We start from the raw sequence: 15,820 nt of genomic DNA, 5'->3' as shown, positions 1-15,820 counted from the left end.
TTAAAACTTGCAAATATGTAAAAGGAGATTATGAGCATAAATAAATTTCTTGTCTTCAGTTAACAGCAATAAATCGACTATAAGTCTGTTTAGGTAAAAAGATATTTTTCAAGCTTTCTTCCACATGCCCACTATTGAAACAAATTTTTAACGTACCCAAGTTCTGCTTTGTAGAGTAAGAAAACCAACCCAAACAAATATTTTTTTTCTACACCCCAAGTAGCATATAAAATCCAGAGGATATATATTACCCGTAACAGAAAAGTGAGCTTGGAATCCCGGTAACAAATGTGTCTCTGTTTTCCATTACCGACATCAACAAGTGCTGTGATTACTTGGCCCAGGCAACTTAGTGATCGATTTATGTTACCTGCTTCCTAAAAAAAAAGAAAAGAGAACAAAGGTGAACAGATTTGGTGGATAGAACAGGGCAGTGCATCTGAAAGGAGAAAGATGCCACAGATATTACAGAACTAACCTTCAACCTCAGTCCTTCTGTATGGGTGTCTTTCTGTCTCTCAGATCCTGCCAAGTCTACCAGGTTGAGCAGGGAAGACCGAATGTTAACAATGTCATTGTTTTTCTCCATGGATTCCACTGTGATCGTGAAAACTGCATGTGATCTTGAGGATTCTCTGTTCATTGAGGTCGATGCTACACGACGGTTTCTCCAGCCCATAGTTAATACCTAAGCATGAAAAAGACATCAAATAATATCAAGTATCTCAGACGGTATCCAGTATTTACGTACAGGTGACATAAACAGTAGTAAGCATATTTCAGTGTAACAGCTTTCAAAAATCTCAAGGACAAGGACTTTTTTTACTTTTTTCAAACAGAAGTATTTCAGCAGTGAAAAAATATAGCTACGGTCCAGCTTAATAAGAACACTAATTATAACATTCACTTCTTTCCTCCACGAGTGCCATTGCTGTTTGAAAGCATAACATATCCAATACTGGTGTATGTTAGCAGTACACAAGGAAAAAAATATTTAAAGTCATAGTAGTACTATCTGTATGCGTCTCATTCATGGAGAAATAAACCTGACAACTTCTGGAACGCACATGCTGCCTAATTAGCAGAAGATACAGTTTTCTGTTGATATTTCAGACATGTGTATGGCAAGCATTATGGAAAGATTACTGTAATTGCAGTTCATATTTTCTGAACTCCAGAACAATATGATTTCTTACATATGTGGACAGTCAGGAAGCATTGCCTAGAAACAGCTTTTTACACTGTTTTTTGGAGGATGGAGATAGGGGAAGAGGGTGTCACAGACACTGTGCAAAAAAATATGTGCTTTAATCAAAGAGGAATATTTACCAAATAAGCATCAAGATAAATAGTCCAAACATTAAAAAGTGACAAAAAATACCTGGTATGCTTCAGCAGCAGATGACAACACCTGTTCAACAGCACCATCAACAAAGACTCCCTTCTTGATGTGTTCTCTGAGAAAGAGTCCAGCTGAAGCAGAATCTAGCAAGTCAAATATCTGCTCATTGTAGATTTCAATAAATGAGCATTTGCAGAGAAAACTCTTTCCACTGCCAGCCTGAAAAACACAGTGATTTACACTATAAACAGATTGGTTTTATTAAGTCTGGCATTGTATGGCAGCGAGTATCTTTTTATACATATCTAAAGCTACTAGTTTGCATTTATATTCTGCATACTATACATTTCTGATGCCCAAACAATAACTGACACCCAGAAACCTAGATGCATTTTTAGACTCAAAATATAAGCATGCTTGTGTCTGAAGAAAGCATACTATGAATTGGTGGAGTACTAGACACAAGCGTTTCTCGTTAATAAATTTGATGCAAGACAGCAATAATCCTGGAAATTTAACTGCTACACACTGGGCTTACCAAAAAGCCTTAGCTATTTTTAAATGTGAGACGTTACTTTCACTGTAATAATAAGTATAAAATGAATGTACCTTTTCTTTTTCACGTTCAATTAGAAAAAATAAGTATTCAAAGCTCCGTGGAATTACACCTCTCAGACTGTGCGTGAAATTATCAGAATCAGATGGTCCTAAAGAGATTTTTAATTTAAAAAAATTAATTAGTACTACTCAAGAATAATGGTTGATCTTTTCAAGATGTCATTATAGAAGACTTCAGCAACCAGGTTTTAGTCAGTTTAAGGCAAAACCACAGAAGACATGCAATAAAATCAACTTTTGAGATCTAAGATGATATTCCATAATCAGATTTATATGTAGTCTAAACAATGCTTGTGAAAGTTTATTTTACCTGTCCATAGGTTATCTAAGTCTAAAATAGTATAATCTACTTGGACTTCCATAGAAAACATGTACAGATGTGCAGTTATGTCAATACAGCTACCTTAACCCTGATTTCAAGAACCAGAAAGATGGGGTAGATTTGTCCCTATGTTTAGTTAATTTCTATGTAGTCCTTGAAAACATATCAACCAAACTGGTTTTGGTTATTTCAGTAACTTTCTAATGTCAAGTACAACATTAATGCATTTAAAATCACCACTGTATGAAAAACAAGGGGATCCCTTCATACACAGAGAGGCCTTAAATTCCTAGTTGGGTAGGAAGCAGTTATTTTGAAAAGCTCACTATATTTTAATACAGAAGACCCTTGCATACTAGAATATTTTTCTACACATGCAAGGGATATCAGCCAAACAGGGAAACCAGTAGAATACTCATTTTTGAGGAAATTTACTAGAAGTGTTTGATTTAATTGAAAAGCTGCTCTCCTGTTAAAAACAGGCGAAAAAAAAAAAACTCTTCAAAAAGATGGAGGAGAGTACCTATACTTCACTCTTTTGATATAAAGCAAGAACACCTGCACTGAGCACTACACCATTTCTTAAACTTTAAAGTTATATGCAGGAAGACAAAAAACCAAATCATCCCTGGTGTTTAAGCAAGACATTGCAACTCAAAACAAAAAAAAGCATTAAGAAACTGCTAAAAGATTAAACTCTCTCAACCACTTACCCATCATCGTAAAGGTTTTTCCTGATCCAGTCTGGCCGCTAACAAAAAAAAAAAGTCAGATAAAGCTTTATTCTGGCTCTGAATTTTTCATTAATCTCCATCTTTTAAGAAGAACTCACAGCTTAAAATGGAAAAAAAAAAAAAAAACACCTTCTTCTAAACTAAAGATAAAAAGAGACAGAGGTAAGCTGAGAAATCAATCACCTAAAAGGTATAAAAACAGAACAGCAAATTTGGCCATGAAATTCTGTTAGATAAATCACTTTTTCTCTCCCCCACCACCCACCATTTTCTTCCTTCTTTCTGTTGGAAAGGCAAATAGTGGTGCTTAGCATTAAAATGAAAGTTTTCAAATATATACATTAAACTAATTTTTGGGTCAATCTTTTGGGTTTTGTGTCACTTAGTAGTGCACATAAACCCCCAAAAAAGAAAAATACTTTTTAAGTTGAATATAACCTTTTTTTTAACCATAGTCATTAATCATGCTAGAGAAACTTCAAGGCAATTTCACCTCATTTTTCCACATTTGTATATTGTAACAAAGTAGACTTCAGTTTTGCAAATGCTGTGCTAGGCTAAAAAACCCAGTAATGTTTTGATTAGATCAGTCCTTCAAGTTAGCATTTTTGAGCAAAGTGCTTACTCAGTTTTCAAAATGAAAAATATTGAGAGTTAATATAATGATATTCATGCTACTAGTCGTGGATATATTTCTACCTTAAAAACATTTTGAAAGTTAAAATTATCATTCATGAGTTTTCCCACAGGCAGCTAAGACTCACTAAAGAGTTGAACTGGCCAAATATCAAGTTAAAGCAATTTTCATTCCATTTTACTATGGACATACTGAAAACAACTAGCATTCTCTTTAACAGTACAATAAAACTTCTAGTTTTTAGACAAATAGTAAAATTCAAATGAGTTTACAATACACATTATTGACCTTAAGTATTAGAAGCATAACACCTACAAATAGGTTGCTCCAAAAGAGGAATAAGAAGTACTCCTCAATATTGCAGGAACATTCCCTATGTTGTGCTACGCTAAGGAAGCACTTTCACAGTTTACGGAAACATTAGGCAGGCTCTGGCACTTAAAACCACAACTGCTTATTAACACAATCTCCTCAAATGTTGCAATTGCTATGAAATACCATTAAATGACTTACTATGCAAAGATGGTTCCATTGTAGCCATTCATACAAGATTCAACAATATTTTTGGCCACGCTTGAGAACACTGACTCCTGGGGACAAGGGAAAGAGAAGACACTTGACACCAGTTATTTACGTATCTCTTCTATCAGTGTTTTCTATGCCATAACTTTATAGCTGATAAAATTGATGCATTAATTGAAGTTAGACATGTATCATGACCCCTGGAGTTCTCACAGCAAAACAATACATCCTAAGTCTTTGTGACATAAATCACTCCCTCTGAAAAAATTTTATTCCTTGTTGATAACCAAAAGGAAAATAATAAAACTCAGCATCATAATAACAGCTTTCAAATATATATTATATTAATTTTGGTCCAGTGTTTTTGATTACGTTATATGGTTTATTCTATCAGTAGGTCAACATTGAGCCTATGACACTCATCAGATCTAGTTAACTTTCAACATTTGCCACTGCAGAATGGCACATTCAACAAATCTGCACAACTGTTAGCCTCATCTATTTTCACGTATTTCTCTTAGACCTGCAAGAATAGCCTAGCTACAAATAACAGCCTACAGTGGGTGGGGTTCTGTTTGTTTGTTTTTTTGTGGGTTTTTGTTTGTTTGTTTGTTTTTTTAAACAGAAGTTAATGGAATTGAAGTCTTGGAGGAATTAAAATTATGTTCAGAATTTCAAACACAATATTATAAATATTAAATGGAAGGATTTTCCTTCCTGTATTACCTGTCCCAGATGAACAACACATCTGTTTAAAAGACAGATGTATAAGAAGGAAATATAACTAATAGCATATAAACTTGTAAGTTCCTAATACACAAATCACATCTGCTGCTGACTGCCAGCTATTTTTATGTTTGTCTCAACAGGGGCATTTGTTTTCTGTCTATGGTGCTACTCTAACATTTACAACTAGAAGGTTCAATTTTAATACAAACTTTAAAGAAATTAACAATTAAAAAAATGCATTAAAACTATTAGACATCAGAATTTAGTGCAACGTTTCTGTACTATAACTACATATTACCACTGCAAAAGAATAAGGCCTAAGGCATTACATCTTTAGAAAGGTTTACTGTAGCAGTTGCCAAAATGTGGGGGGAAACTGCAATACTATTATGAGATTCCGAAGTTATTACCTGCGTTGTTTCCATATTTGCAACATAATCAAAAGTGAAGATCTTTGGCTCAGGCTTCGAATGCAGACGGATGGTATTTGATGAAAGAACAGATAAACACAAGCCTTGATCTCCATCGGTTAATGCAGTTCCCTCTGAAGGGGGACGTACCCTTACATAAACTTTGATAGCATCACCTTCAACACTAAATGAATATTTATGCATTAGATCACTATTAGATTAAATCACAAAAATCAGATTAAGCACGTGAAGTCATACAAAGGTCTCTCCTAAAAATACACTACTTCTAGCTGTACACATCAATTCATTACAAGTCAAAGATTTATTAAAGGTAACAATGTGGCAGATTTAAAAACAAAGAACATGAAGTTAGTGGAATTTATTGCTGTTGCATCTAACTCCAGCTCTAAAAGAACACATTTCACAGGGAACTTGAGATATATATAACCAGTGTTATAATAAAGGTTTTGATAGTTTCTAAGACTATGGGCTTCAAGCATTCTTCTTACTACTGGAAGTTATAAAAGACTTTACAAATGGAGCAGATGATGCTACATTCCAGCAAGAAAGTTACTAGCATTTTTCTTTGCTGCTCGCAAGAAGGGAAAGAACAATCAATTCTTGATCCATGAGTCCAATAAAGTGTAGCAACGCCTACATCTAAAAGCTCCCTGACCTATTTCATCACATTTATCAGTGGATGCACCAGTAAATTTAGCTTGAATAAGCAACTGTGCATGACTACTATATTAAAGCTTTGAGGAGTTCTGGCATAAATACCAATATATTCTCTCCCAAAAGGCAGTTACAGCATGAGGGTGTTGTAACTATTATTAATTTTTACTTTTGGTAAACAAGAGAAAGGAACAGAATAGTTTTAAAAGTGGGGGAAGGACTTCATGACTGAAATGTGCAGTTGAAGAGTGGCAGAGGAAAGGGCTAAAAAAGAAGAGGAAGCAGCTGAGAAAGGGAAGACGTTATATTATATTTAAGACACACCACACTAACTTGTCAAATATTTTTTCATTAGATAATATTATTCTGAGTTGTGGCAGATACTGTTTATATTTGGAGGAGGGCTTTTTGTTTTAGCTTAGGACTTCCTCACAGAATTGAGGTTCCTCGTGGAATATCTCTTCAGAGAAATTCTAGAGTCCAGCTGCAGTTCGTGGACAAAAAAGAATTTACTGCATGGCAGCATTCCAAGAGGAATCTGATGCCTCAGAACAACACTTTTATTAAGAGAACTTTTTTTTTTTTTTTAAACCTGTAAGGAAGTTAGGAGAGAAAGGCAACAATCTTGTGCAGGAAAACATTGAAAGAAAAAACTTTAAATTATTTTACAAAGTTATACTAGGTTTTGTTTGCACTTTTTATACAATGTGATTATTCATACACAGGAACTGGCCAATACTACTTTACCTAGGTGAGTTCAACAAAGGAAGTGTAGAGTCACGTAAATCTCCTACAAAATAAAAGTGAAACACACAGAGAAATTAAACAAGATAAAATTATTGCTCAAAAAAATCCATTTAAATAGAAAATACTGTAAGCAGTACTGAGGGAGACAAATGGAGAGCCTTATAAATATCCATTTCATCCATAAATCAGAACTGCACAAAAATATTTAGTAACTATCTTCCTTTGACAGGAAGTTTGCAGTTTCTTGCAAAGGTAGAGAAAGCTCCAGTCCTGCAATGCAAGCATACACATACTTGTATATGTATGCGCAATGAGTAGTCTCTTAATGTATATAAGGTTTTGCAAATGATTTTGGGAATTAGAAACATGAATGTTAATAGTATTATGTATTTCCATTATATTTTAAAAATTGCTAACTCACTGCAGATAAAACAACAGTACAGCATGAAATAGTTTTACTGATGTGACCGCAAAAACTCAATTTCCTAAACCTGCACAACTGAGTAGCTACATTACTTTCACTTTTATGAAGTAATATTGAGCACTCTATAATACATAAAGCTCTCCTATACATATGAGCATCATTTTGCACAGCTTCACATTTCAAGGAGATGGCACATGTTACCCCATAGGTAGATATGGTGACTTATTTTTTACTTAAGGGTGAATCTGACATGAAATTATTTCACATAGGTTAGTCAAAATGTTAACTAAATAACAGAATCAAATTTAAAAAAATAAGTAAAACAATAACGAAGGATGATTTACCAAAATATTCCAATAATAAAGACCTTATAAAGTCTCTAAAAAGTGCACAGGTTCTACTGTAGGAGGATCCCTTTAAAAGTAGGATTAATAATGATGTGCAAAGGAACTAACCTCATTAACATTCATGCTATATAAACATCCTGCTGCTGCTATACGAGCCTACCTGCTTTGATTCACACAATAACATTTGAAAGATGTGCTAACTTCTAATTCAGTTATTTATTCTTCAGGTGCACAAGGTATCAAAACGAGCTGGGACAACAAAAGCAGTGCATTTTAAAAGTGAAATCAGACCGATAGATACTTGCACAACCTCCGCCTTGGGAAATGACCACCTCTCAGCTAACCGTTCTTAGCTCGCATTTTAAAGTGCTGCTCTCACTTGAACGTTTGTAAGCGACGAGTTACAACCATCACAGTTAATTAAAACTCGATATAATTACAGAAGACGAACTGATAAACGCGGGACGGCTGAGAGCAGCAAGGTCTGTAAAGCCTTCCCGCCTGGGAGGACTGCTTACACTCATCAACCACGAGAAGCCCTTGGGGACACCGGTGCCAGAAGCGCTTCTGGAAGCGCCGGGGGCCACCCCTCTCCACCCTTCCCCGACACCACCGGGGGCAGCGCGGCTGCCCTGCGGCCGCGCCGGGACCGCAGCCCCAGGGCTCCAGCCCCTCCGTGGTGCACCGAGCACAGCCGACGCGGCCATACCCCTACCCGACCCCGTTTGTTCTTACACCTGGGCGATACTCGCCCCGCAGGCGGCCGGCCCCAGAGGGCAGAGCCGTCCCCTCAGCTGGCCGGGGGCACGGCCTGCAGCGCGGCCTCCCCCACCGAGCCGCCCCGGTCCCGGCCTGCTCCCCGCACAGCGGGGAAACATCCCTCAGCCCCTGCGCGGCCCCGCGGCCACCCCGTCCCCCCTCACCTCTCACGCCGGGAGCCATGATCCTCGCCGGCCCTGCCGAGCCCAGCGCCTCCCCGCCCACCGGCCACCGCTCCAAAATGGCGGAACGTTTGAATTTGGCGCTAAGAGCCGCAAGCGGCGTGGCCCCGCCCCCTCCTCGAAGCCAGAATGGGCGCGGCCATTTCGCTCTAACTCCTCCTTCCCCGCTCCGGCTTCTCTCCTGCCATTGGCTGACAGTGCCTTCGCCTCCTTCACGTGACGGGGAGAGCTACGGGAGGGAGGCGGCGTGTATTGTGTCCCACTAGGGCCGCCGTCCGCCACCGCCCCTGGGCCGGAAGCGTGCGGTGGGAGGCGGCAGCGCGGCTGGGTGGCGGGCAGCGGCCATGAGCAAAAGGAACCAGGTCTCCTACGTGCGGCCGGCCGAGCCCGCCTTTCTCAGCCGCTTCAAGCGGCAGGTCGGGTATCGGGAGGGGCCCACGGTGGAAACCAAGGTAACGGCCCGGCCCCGCGCTCGGGCAGCGCGGCCCTCCCCGCCCTGGGCTGCCGCCGGCCCCCTTCCCGTGGGCTTGTGTCGGGGCCCTGCTTCCCTTCCCGCCGCCGCCCCCGGGCCCTCGCCGGGGGTGGGAAGGGGCAGCGCCCGCTCCACGGGGGCTCCCCCGCCACGATGCCCCCCCGGGGCCTAGAATGAAGGCGCGGAAGCAGCAGTTCCAGGCTTTGCCCCTGTAGGGCAAGGGGTAACAGTAGTTACCCGCTTAAAATTAACCGAAGCTGGCTTTGCAACTTGTTTTTGCTTCTGTGTTGGAGATTCAAAATAACAACAACAAAAATCCAGTGCCCCTCCCCATTGCTGTTTTTAATAATTGCAGTCGTAGTGATTGTGGTGCCCTTCGCAGAGCAGCCAGTGCAGACCTGTCAGCACCCAAGTGGTCTGTGGGGGTAACGGGGGGAACAGGAATAATAAAAACAAGAGTGTTTTAAGAGTATAGTAAAACAAATATATTGGAAAGGGGTTAACATCATCTAAACATCAAGTCAGCAGACGCAAACTCCAGTGTGATGGCCAGGAAGGCAGGGCAGGGGCAGTAGGGTTTGAGCCAGCTTGTGAAAAGGCAGCCTTTTCTGAGGGTGTTCTTTTTTTCTATGTTTACAGTCTGCTTTTGCATGTACTTCCTAACTGTAAGGTTTTACAGGATGCCTTAAGAAAGAGGCCCATCGTTATTTGTGAGGAGATGGAATTTGAGATAAAAGTATGCCTTTAGTAAATTAGTATCAGCTGTTTCACTTCCTGAGGAAAATTGCATTTTGTCTATCTCTTGGTAACTTCAGTAGATTATGGTAATGCTATCTATACTTTTCCTTATAAGATGAAGTTTTCAGTTCCTATAATATTGCCTAACTATGCTGTTGCACTGAGGTTTCCATGGCAGCAAGTTTATTTATATAAAGTTTTATTCCAAATGATTCTTCTGTCTAAGGCCACAAGTTTGAGAGAGTGGAAACAATAGTCTTAGTGGGACATAGTCTTCCTTGTGTCAGTAATGCTTACGATGATTTGGTTAGGCAGCTTTAATAACAAAGCCACCATGCACTTCCTTTCCCTTTGCACTGTTTTGAGTACAGCATAGAAGATTCAAATTTGGACCTATGCATTTAACATTTTCTTCATGTTGCATGGCAGGCAGTGCTTGTATAGTAAAAATAACGAACAAAAGGAATAAATTTCTTTGGAGTGCCATTTGGACAAAGCATGTTGGGAGGGCCAGGTCTCCTCACTAACCTTACTGCAAAAGTGAAGCCAAAGAGTACTAGCCCAACCTTAGCTGTTGTGATTTAATATGGTGATCAGAATTGCTTTTATTGCTTTTATTTCTCTCCTGTCTAGAGAGAGCAGCTTCCACTTGCAGATGATGATAGTGAGAACGGCAGTGACAACGAAGATGAGCAGCCTCAAGTGGTAACACTGAAAAAAGGAGACTTGACCGCTGAAGAAGCAATGAAAATTAAACAGCAAATCAAAGAGGCCTTAAAGTCAAATGAATCAGGTGAATTTCAAGCTACTAATTTCTTGCTTTGTATAGCCAAAGAGAGAGAACCCATAACAGGGAGCTTGATATTTGCTCAGTTATCTACCGTTTAATACTACCTTTGATTAGTTGTTTTGAATTTTTCAGCTAAATAATTCGGACTTGTGATTCCTAATGTGAAGTCGTTGAGTACGTAGCCAAGCTGTCTGGCTTTTTATAGTGTTGCAGTTCTGTGCTTCTTGATTGTGCATTATCCTACTTCCAAATACCACCTTAAGTCTTTTTCTTTCTTTTCTTTTTTTCTTTTTTTGTTTTGTTTTGTTATGATGTGTCATTGTCCTAGTACATGGTCTTTTGACATCACCTGTGATAATTTTTGAACTTATTAATTAGTTCAGCCAAATTTGATGGTGGAGTGGATGTCTTAAAGGTAATGGTATGAGTTCATGAAAGAGAGTGTCTGGGCGGAAGGAGGAAACTCAGGTTAGTGCTTCAGTAGAAAGAATGGCAGGTGTGTAAGCTCAGTAACGTGTTCACTTAACTGGTCCATGTTATTACTTGCTTAAAATCATCCCTAGTATGTGTTGTGACTTGCAAATATATTCAGCAAAACTAAATGGATTAATTGAAAACAACAGATGATACAATAGTGCCAACAAACAGTAAGGTATAGAAAAAAACGTTTCTTTGCTACAAAGAATTAGAAAGATTTATTTAAGTTATTTAACAGGCTTTTCAAGACTGGACAGATGGGAGTGGTGTATGCAGCAACCTCTCCTACAAAGGTTGCTGCAGTTAGACAATAAAGACATGAAACTATAGCTGATGAATACAGTTATGTGAAGAATTTCTGTCAGTATTCATCATTCTGATATGGTTGACATAAATGCTTTGAGAGTCCAAAAACTTCCATCATCACACAGGGTGTGATGAAATATAGCTTTATTTTTAGTTTTTGCTGACAGAAGACGTGACAGATTAAAGGTAGATAGTACTGTCTCTAGTGGAAATGTCTTGACAATTAAGAATATGGAACTGGATCCTCACAAGTATAAAACAGAAAAGTGATTCATAGAAGCTGCAGACCTTTTCCTCGATTAGCCATTGTAGCTATTTACAAAGGCTGTAAATTGAGTTTAGAGCAGATTGAGAGGCTAGCACATGGCTATCAATATGACATCCTTAGCTTCTGTCTTTTTCTGCCATTTGGATTAAAAAATTCAGGTTTGTTGGTATAAATGGAGAAGTCAAATAAGAGTAGTGGGAGAAAATACATCAAGAATCTTACATTTTTGAAAAGCAGATTGATGAAAAAGTCTTAATTTTTATAATATAGGTTAGTTTGAAACCAATAAAACTACGTCTGACTTGTTTCTGCAGGTAGATATGTATATGTAAGGTGTAACCAGGTAGTGGACCGAGGGCTGTGTTTATATTACTTGAACTCCTCTGAGAAAATGTTTTCAGCGTGTGGCTTACTTCCTCGTCTCTTATTGAACCTGCATGTGCTTGGTGTTGCAGTTTGTAAAGTTGTCACATGATTTCTTTTCAAAAGTGGGATCACCCTCCTAGTATTGGGAGAAATTTCAGCCTGTTGGAAAGAAATGGCATGATTCTTTCTAAGCATTGGTTTCCTGTTCATATAAGCCACTTGAATTTTGAATGATCACAGTAGGAGGAAAAATGATTTTGTAAGGCTGGGCAAAAACAAGTAGTTGTCCATGAGAATCTATTGAGGTGGAGTCCCTGCTGTGAAAAAAGTCCAAAAGAGCTACCAAGTGAAATACACAGTATGAAATGGAAGTGTATTTGAATAGAGTAACTGAACTTCTTTGGTGGAAAAAGACATTCTTAAGACATAATTGTATGTAGTGAGGTTGGTCATATTGAGTCCCTGTAGGACTTTGGCACCTCTGCTTATTACCCCTTCAGCCCTTCAGTAATAACTTGCATTTGGAGGAAAAAAACCCTGCAATAGTAGGTAGCAGAAGTGTTGAATCACTATGCTCTGGGGACTGCTGCCCTCTGTCCTACCTTATTGTGTTATTATTCGTTCATCTGCCTTTGCTGTTAATATGAGGTCTTGGCTGCCTCTTCCTTTTTTTGGCTTGTGGGAATAAACAGGGTAAGTGCTACTATGTTCCTCTGCTATGGAGAGGACCTGGTGTGAAATTTTTAATGAAGGTGTGGATGACTGCTACAGCTTGCTGAAGGCTTTTTTGAGTCTTTGTCCATCTTTGCATTGTCAGTCTGATGTATAGATTTAAATTCTGATTTCTAGTCAGAGGCAGGTATTTAGACAGCCGGTTACTTCCAGGTTAAGAGAGTTTTGAATAACTTGTTAATTTTTTTTCTTTTTTTTTTGGATAATTGTCAATTCTGAAAATGGGAAGTCTAAAGAAAGTTCGATGCTGCATGATTTGATCACGTTTCTTGTTGCTTTGATTTTTATCCCAGAGTTGAAAGTGAAATTAATTTAATGGGTACTAGACCATAATATATAGCCCCAAATCAGATCATTAGAGAAATTAAATGAAGCTGAAAAGGTAGCAGAGAAGTAAATTTTCCAACTGATAATCTTCCTTTCCACCATGCATCAATGCTGAGGCACTTTGATAGATCATAAGTAATGTGCTGCTAACTATCTGTTGTGAATAGAAACTGTTAGTTTTTCAAAACATGCAAAGTACTCAGTTCTGAGGTTCTGCCTTCTCCTCTTTTATATCTGTAGTGATTGTCTTCATTTGAAGGTCCTTGTCTTCAGGCTTTGGTTTTGGATATTATTCTAGGATTTTCCATATCTCATTTACATCCTTTCTCCTTCATTTTCTTCTGTAATCAGTTTGACATGGCTACACTTTTTTTTATTTCAGGCACCAACAGTTCCTGTGACTTGCATTTTCTTTTACAGATGAGTAACATTTTTGCATTAAAAACAGCTGATTAATGTCCTAGCTGCACTTGGTTGACTCCTAAGGCAGAACAAAATTTAGTGAAGCTTGTAAGTTGGCTTTCTCAAGTATAGTCACAGGGAACTTTTTTATTTAGGACTGAACCTTTCCTATATGAAAAAACACCATTCCATATTGAAATATTTTTCTCTATGTAAGACTGACTTAGAGGCTTTTTAAAAAGAAGTCATTTGTTTATCAACAGTCATTTTACTTAATATTTTTACACGGCGTTTTATAAATCGTTACCATTGGTTCAGAGACAAAGAAAAATGGTCTTATGAGAAATTAAATTTGCACAAAAGAAAAGATGCCAGTTACTGCAAGATACTTTATCCCAGCATTCATTATAGTCTATGGAATTGATTTTTCTACTGCTTTTCTAGTTCATCTGGCCTCTGGCACACTCTGATACACATAGATGACCAAATTTGGCAGAAGGTGTCCTTACTCATTCAAAGTCTTTTAATATTACTCTTGTCTCATTCTATATGCTGGAGTTGGCAGAGGACAAGAGAGGGGAGAGGCAAGGAGAATACAGTCCATGCTGTCTTGGGTATCGGAGCTCTTTGCTTAAACATATCACAGAGTTCATGCTGCTCTTCATCATGTGAACAGCAGGAATCTAAACCAAAACTAATTTTACAGTATTTAAGTAACAAAAACTTTCCCAAGTGTCCTCATAAATGATTGAGACTGAATATCTGAGCAGGACTGGCCTTTTTATCTTCATGATACCAGTGTGCGGAATTCCTATAGTAAATGCTTCCCAAGGCATGCCTAGAGATGGGTGGCCCGAAAGCACTGGCAGGATCATCTGAAACTGCTGACCTGAACTTCTAACCTTAGAAACCATTAAGCAATTTGCCAGGTTATCATAAATTTTTTCCAGCCTTTATCATTGAATAGACATATATCTTGAAATATTGTTTGCGCTGCTCCTCCTGTTCTTCCTGCCAGTTTAATGGCGTTTGCGTTTCCTGTTGTTGCCTCATTGACCCATGCGGACAGAAACTGCTGAAAAATGGTGCTGCTAACTACACAGATAACTACTAAATAAAAAATACAGTAAACTGAAGAGCAATGTTTCTTTTTCAGACCCTCATTTCTGCTTCTCTTGTAGTACATAACTTGCAATTAAAAGAGAAGAAAAAAATTTCTGCATTTGTGGCTTCTTAAATTGATGTCACTGGTGGAGTGAGTTTTCAGCTCAATGTCTGATTGTGCCGCTCTTAGGCGACCAGTGTAAAGGTTTGTGATCCAGGTAAAAGCAGCATTGACTAAGAACAGTCAGAATTTGAACTGCTAGTGTAGTTTTTTGACTCTCTTATCAGAAGTGGATTTTATTATTTCTCCTGTAATGCTTTTATGTTGGTTGTATTTTACTTTGTGTGTTTCAGTGTGTTTATCAGAAATCCTGCTTTCCGTAATTTGTAATACTGATACAGTCTTTTATCAGGCCTCTATTTTAAAAGCTACCAACACTGAGTTTGTTTTTTGTTCTCTTCTTTCCATTGCTTAATACAACTCAGTTTTTGGAGGTCATCGATAAAAACAAAAAAGACAGCTGACACAGCTTTACCTGCTGGAAAAGACAGTCTTAACAAATCAACACAAATTTCTTGAGCTGCTACATCAAATTCTTTCAAAAAGCAGAGTCGGTCTGTTCTGCCTCTTTCCACAAGTTGCTTAGGTAAGACTAGGCCTGCTGTGTTTCTTCATCTGCTTCATTCTTTGTCAAGCACTGCCAACACATCATAGCTCTCTGAAGTTGGCCTGGGCGTCCTGCTGAAAGGAATGTTCTGGAGCATATAATGAAATTTTGACAGTGTTTAACCAGGCCAAGAGCTAAAATCTTTTCCTTTGATGCAGAATGATGTGCAAATAGTATTGAGGCCCTGGAGGTCAGAGCTAAGCTAGTTGCCATTTTGGTGGAGTTTTTGAGCTTTGCTCTATTTATGCGCTTTGCTTACTAAGAGTTTAAATTCATATTGCAAAGATACCTATCAGTTTCTTCATCTAGTAGACAAGATGAAATGATTTTGTGCAGTTCACAACGTGGGCAGCAGGAGACTTGGGGGTAAATTTGAAATGTCTGACTTCCAATTTTACATGAAGTTTGAGTACATAGTTGTTTATCTGATTTATTTTGTGGATCTGCTTTCGTTAGGTTTTTAGGGGTTTGGTTTTTCAATTTACCATTCTAAGAAAATGTAGTAATTGCTCTTTAAAAGAATGTCCAGTGAGATTTTTTGATGCTCCTCATGCTTATGCAGTAGTTGGTTGCTTTGAAGTCCTGTTTCCACAGCTGTACTGGTACTGTATACAGTCTGTGTGCTGACTGGCTTAAGTATATAGACAGTTGGGTCTGCTTATATGTGAAATTTTTCTTATAGATGCATTTCTTTTTTTATTTGCAGAATTTGGCTTCTATCA

At 38.5% G+C, this 15,820-nt stretch overlaps 2 protein-coding genes across 3 annotated transcripts in view; one reads left to right on the top strand and one right to left on the bottom strand.

Annotated features, from left to right (window-relative positions):
• Nucleotides 1-8,449, bottom strand: part of KIF15 (kinesin family member 15) — a gene marked incomplete at both ends in the record, with an annotated part of 36,235 nt that extends 27,786 nt beyond the window's left edge. Inside the window, 9 exons of the mRNA XM_082326643.1 lie at nucleotides 252-377; nucleotides 479-688; nucleotides 1,382-1,561; nucleotides 1,952-2,049; nucleotides 2,996-3,033; nucleotides 4,167-4,243; nucleotides 5,315-5,498; nucleotides 6,737-6,779; nucleotides 8,431-8,449. Of these exons, the coding sequence (XP_082182769.1) occupies nucleotides 252-377; nucleotides 479-688; nucleotides 1,382-1,561; nucleotides 1,952-2,049; nucleotides 2,996-3,033; nucleotides 4,167-4,243; nucleotides 5,315-5,498; nucleotides 6,737-6,779; nucleotides 8,431-8,449 (975 nt within the window). The remainder of the gene's footprint in view (nucleotides 1-251; nucleotides 378-478; nucleotides 689-1,381; nucleotides 1,562-1,951; nucleotides 2,050-2,995; nucleotides 3,034-4,166; nucleotides 4,244-5,314; nucleotides 5,499-6,736; nucleotides 6,780-8,430) is intronic.
• Nucleotides 8,450-8,675: 226 nt separating this feature from the next.
• KIAA1143 overlaps nucleotides 8,676-15,820 on the top strand; it is a 59,668-nt gene continuing 52,523 nt past the window's right edge. For both annotated transcript variants that reach the window (XR_014229169.1, XM_082321464.1), the window contains exons 1-2: nucleotides 8,676-8,900; nucleotides 10,292-10,451. Coding sequence is in view for 1 of the 2 variants with exons in the window: in XM_082321464.1 (XP_082177590.1) it covers nucleotides 8,793-8,900; nucleotides 10,292-10,451 (268 nt within the window). In the remaining variant the exon portion in view is untranslated. The remainder of the gene's footprint in view (nucleotides 8,901-10,291; nucleotides 10,452-15,820) is intronic.

This window comes from Platalea leucorodia (genome assembly GCF_965183815.1).
Source record: "Platalea leucorodia genome assembly, chromosome: 1".
Classification (NCBI taxonomy): domain Eukaryota; kingdom Metazoa; phylum Chordata; class Aves; order Pelecaniformes; family Threskiornithidae; genus Platalea; species Platalea leucorodia.
The sequence above is the reverse complement of the archived record's forward strand: the minus strand, read 5'-3'. Positions and strand labels throughout refer to the sequence as shown.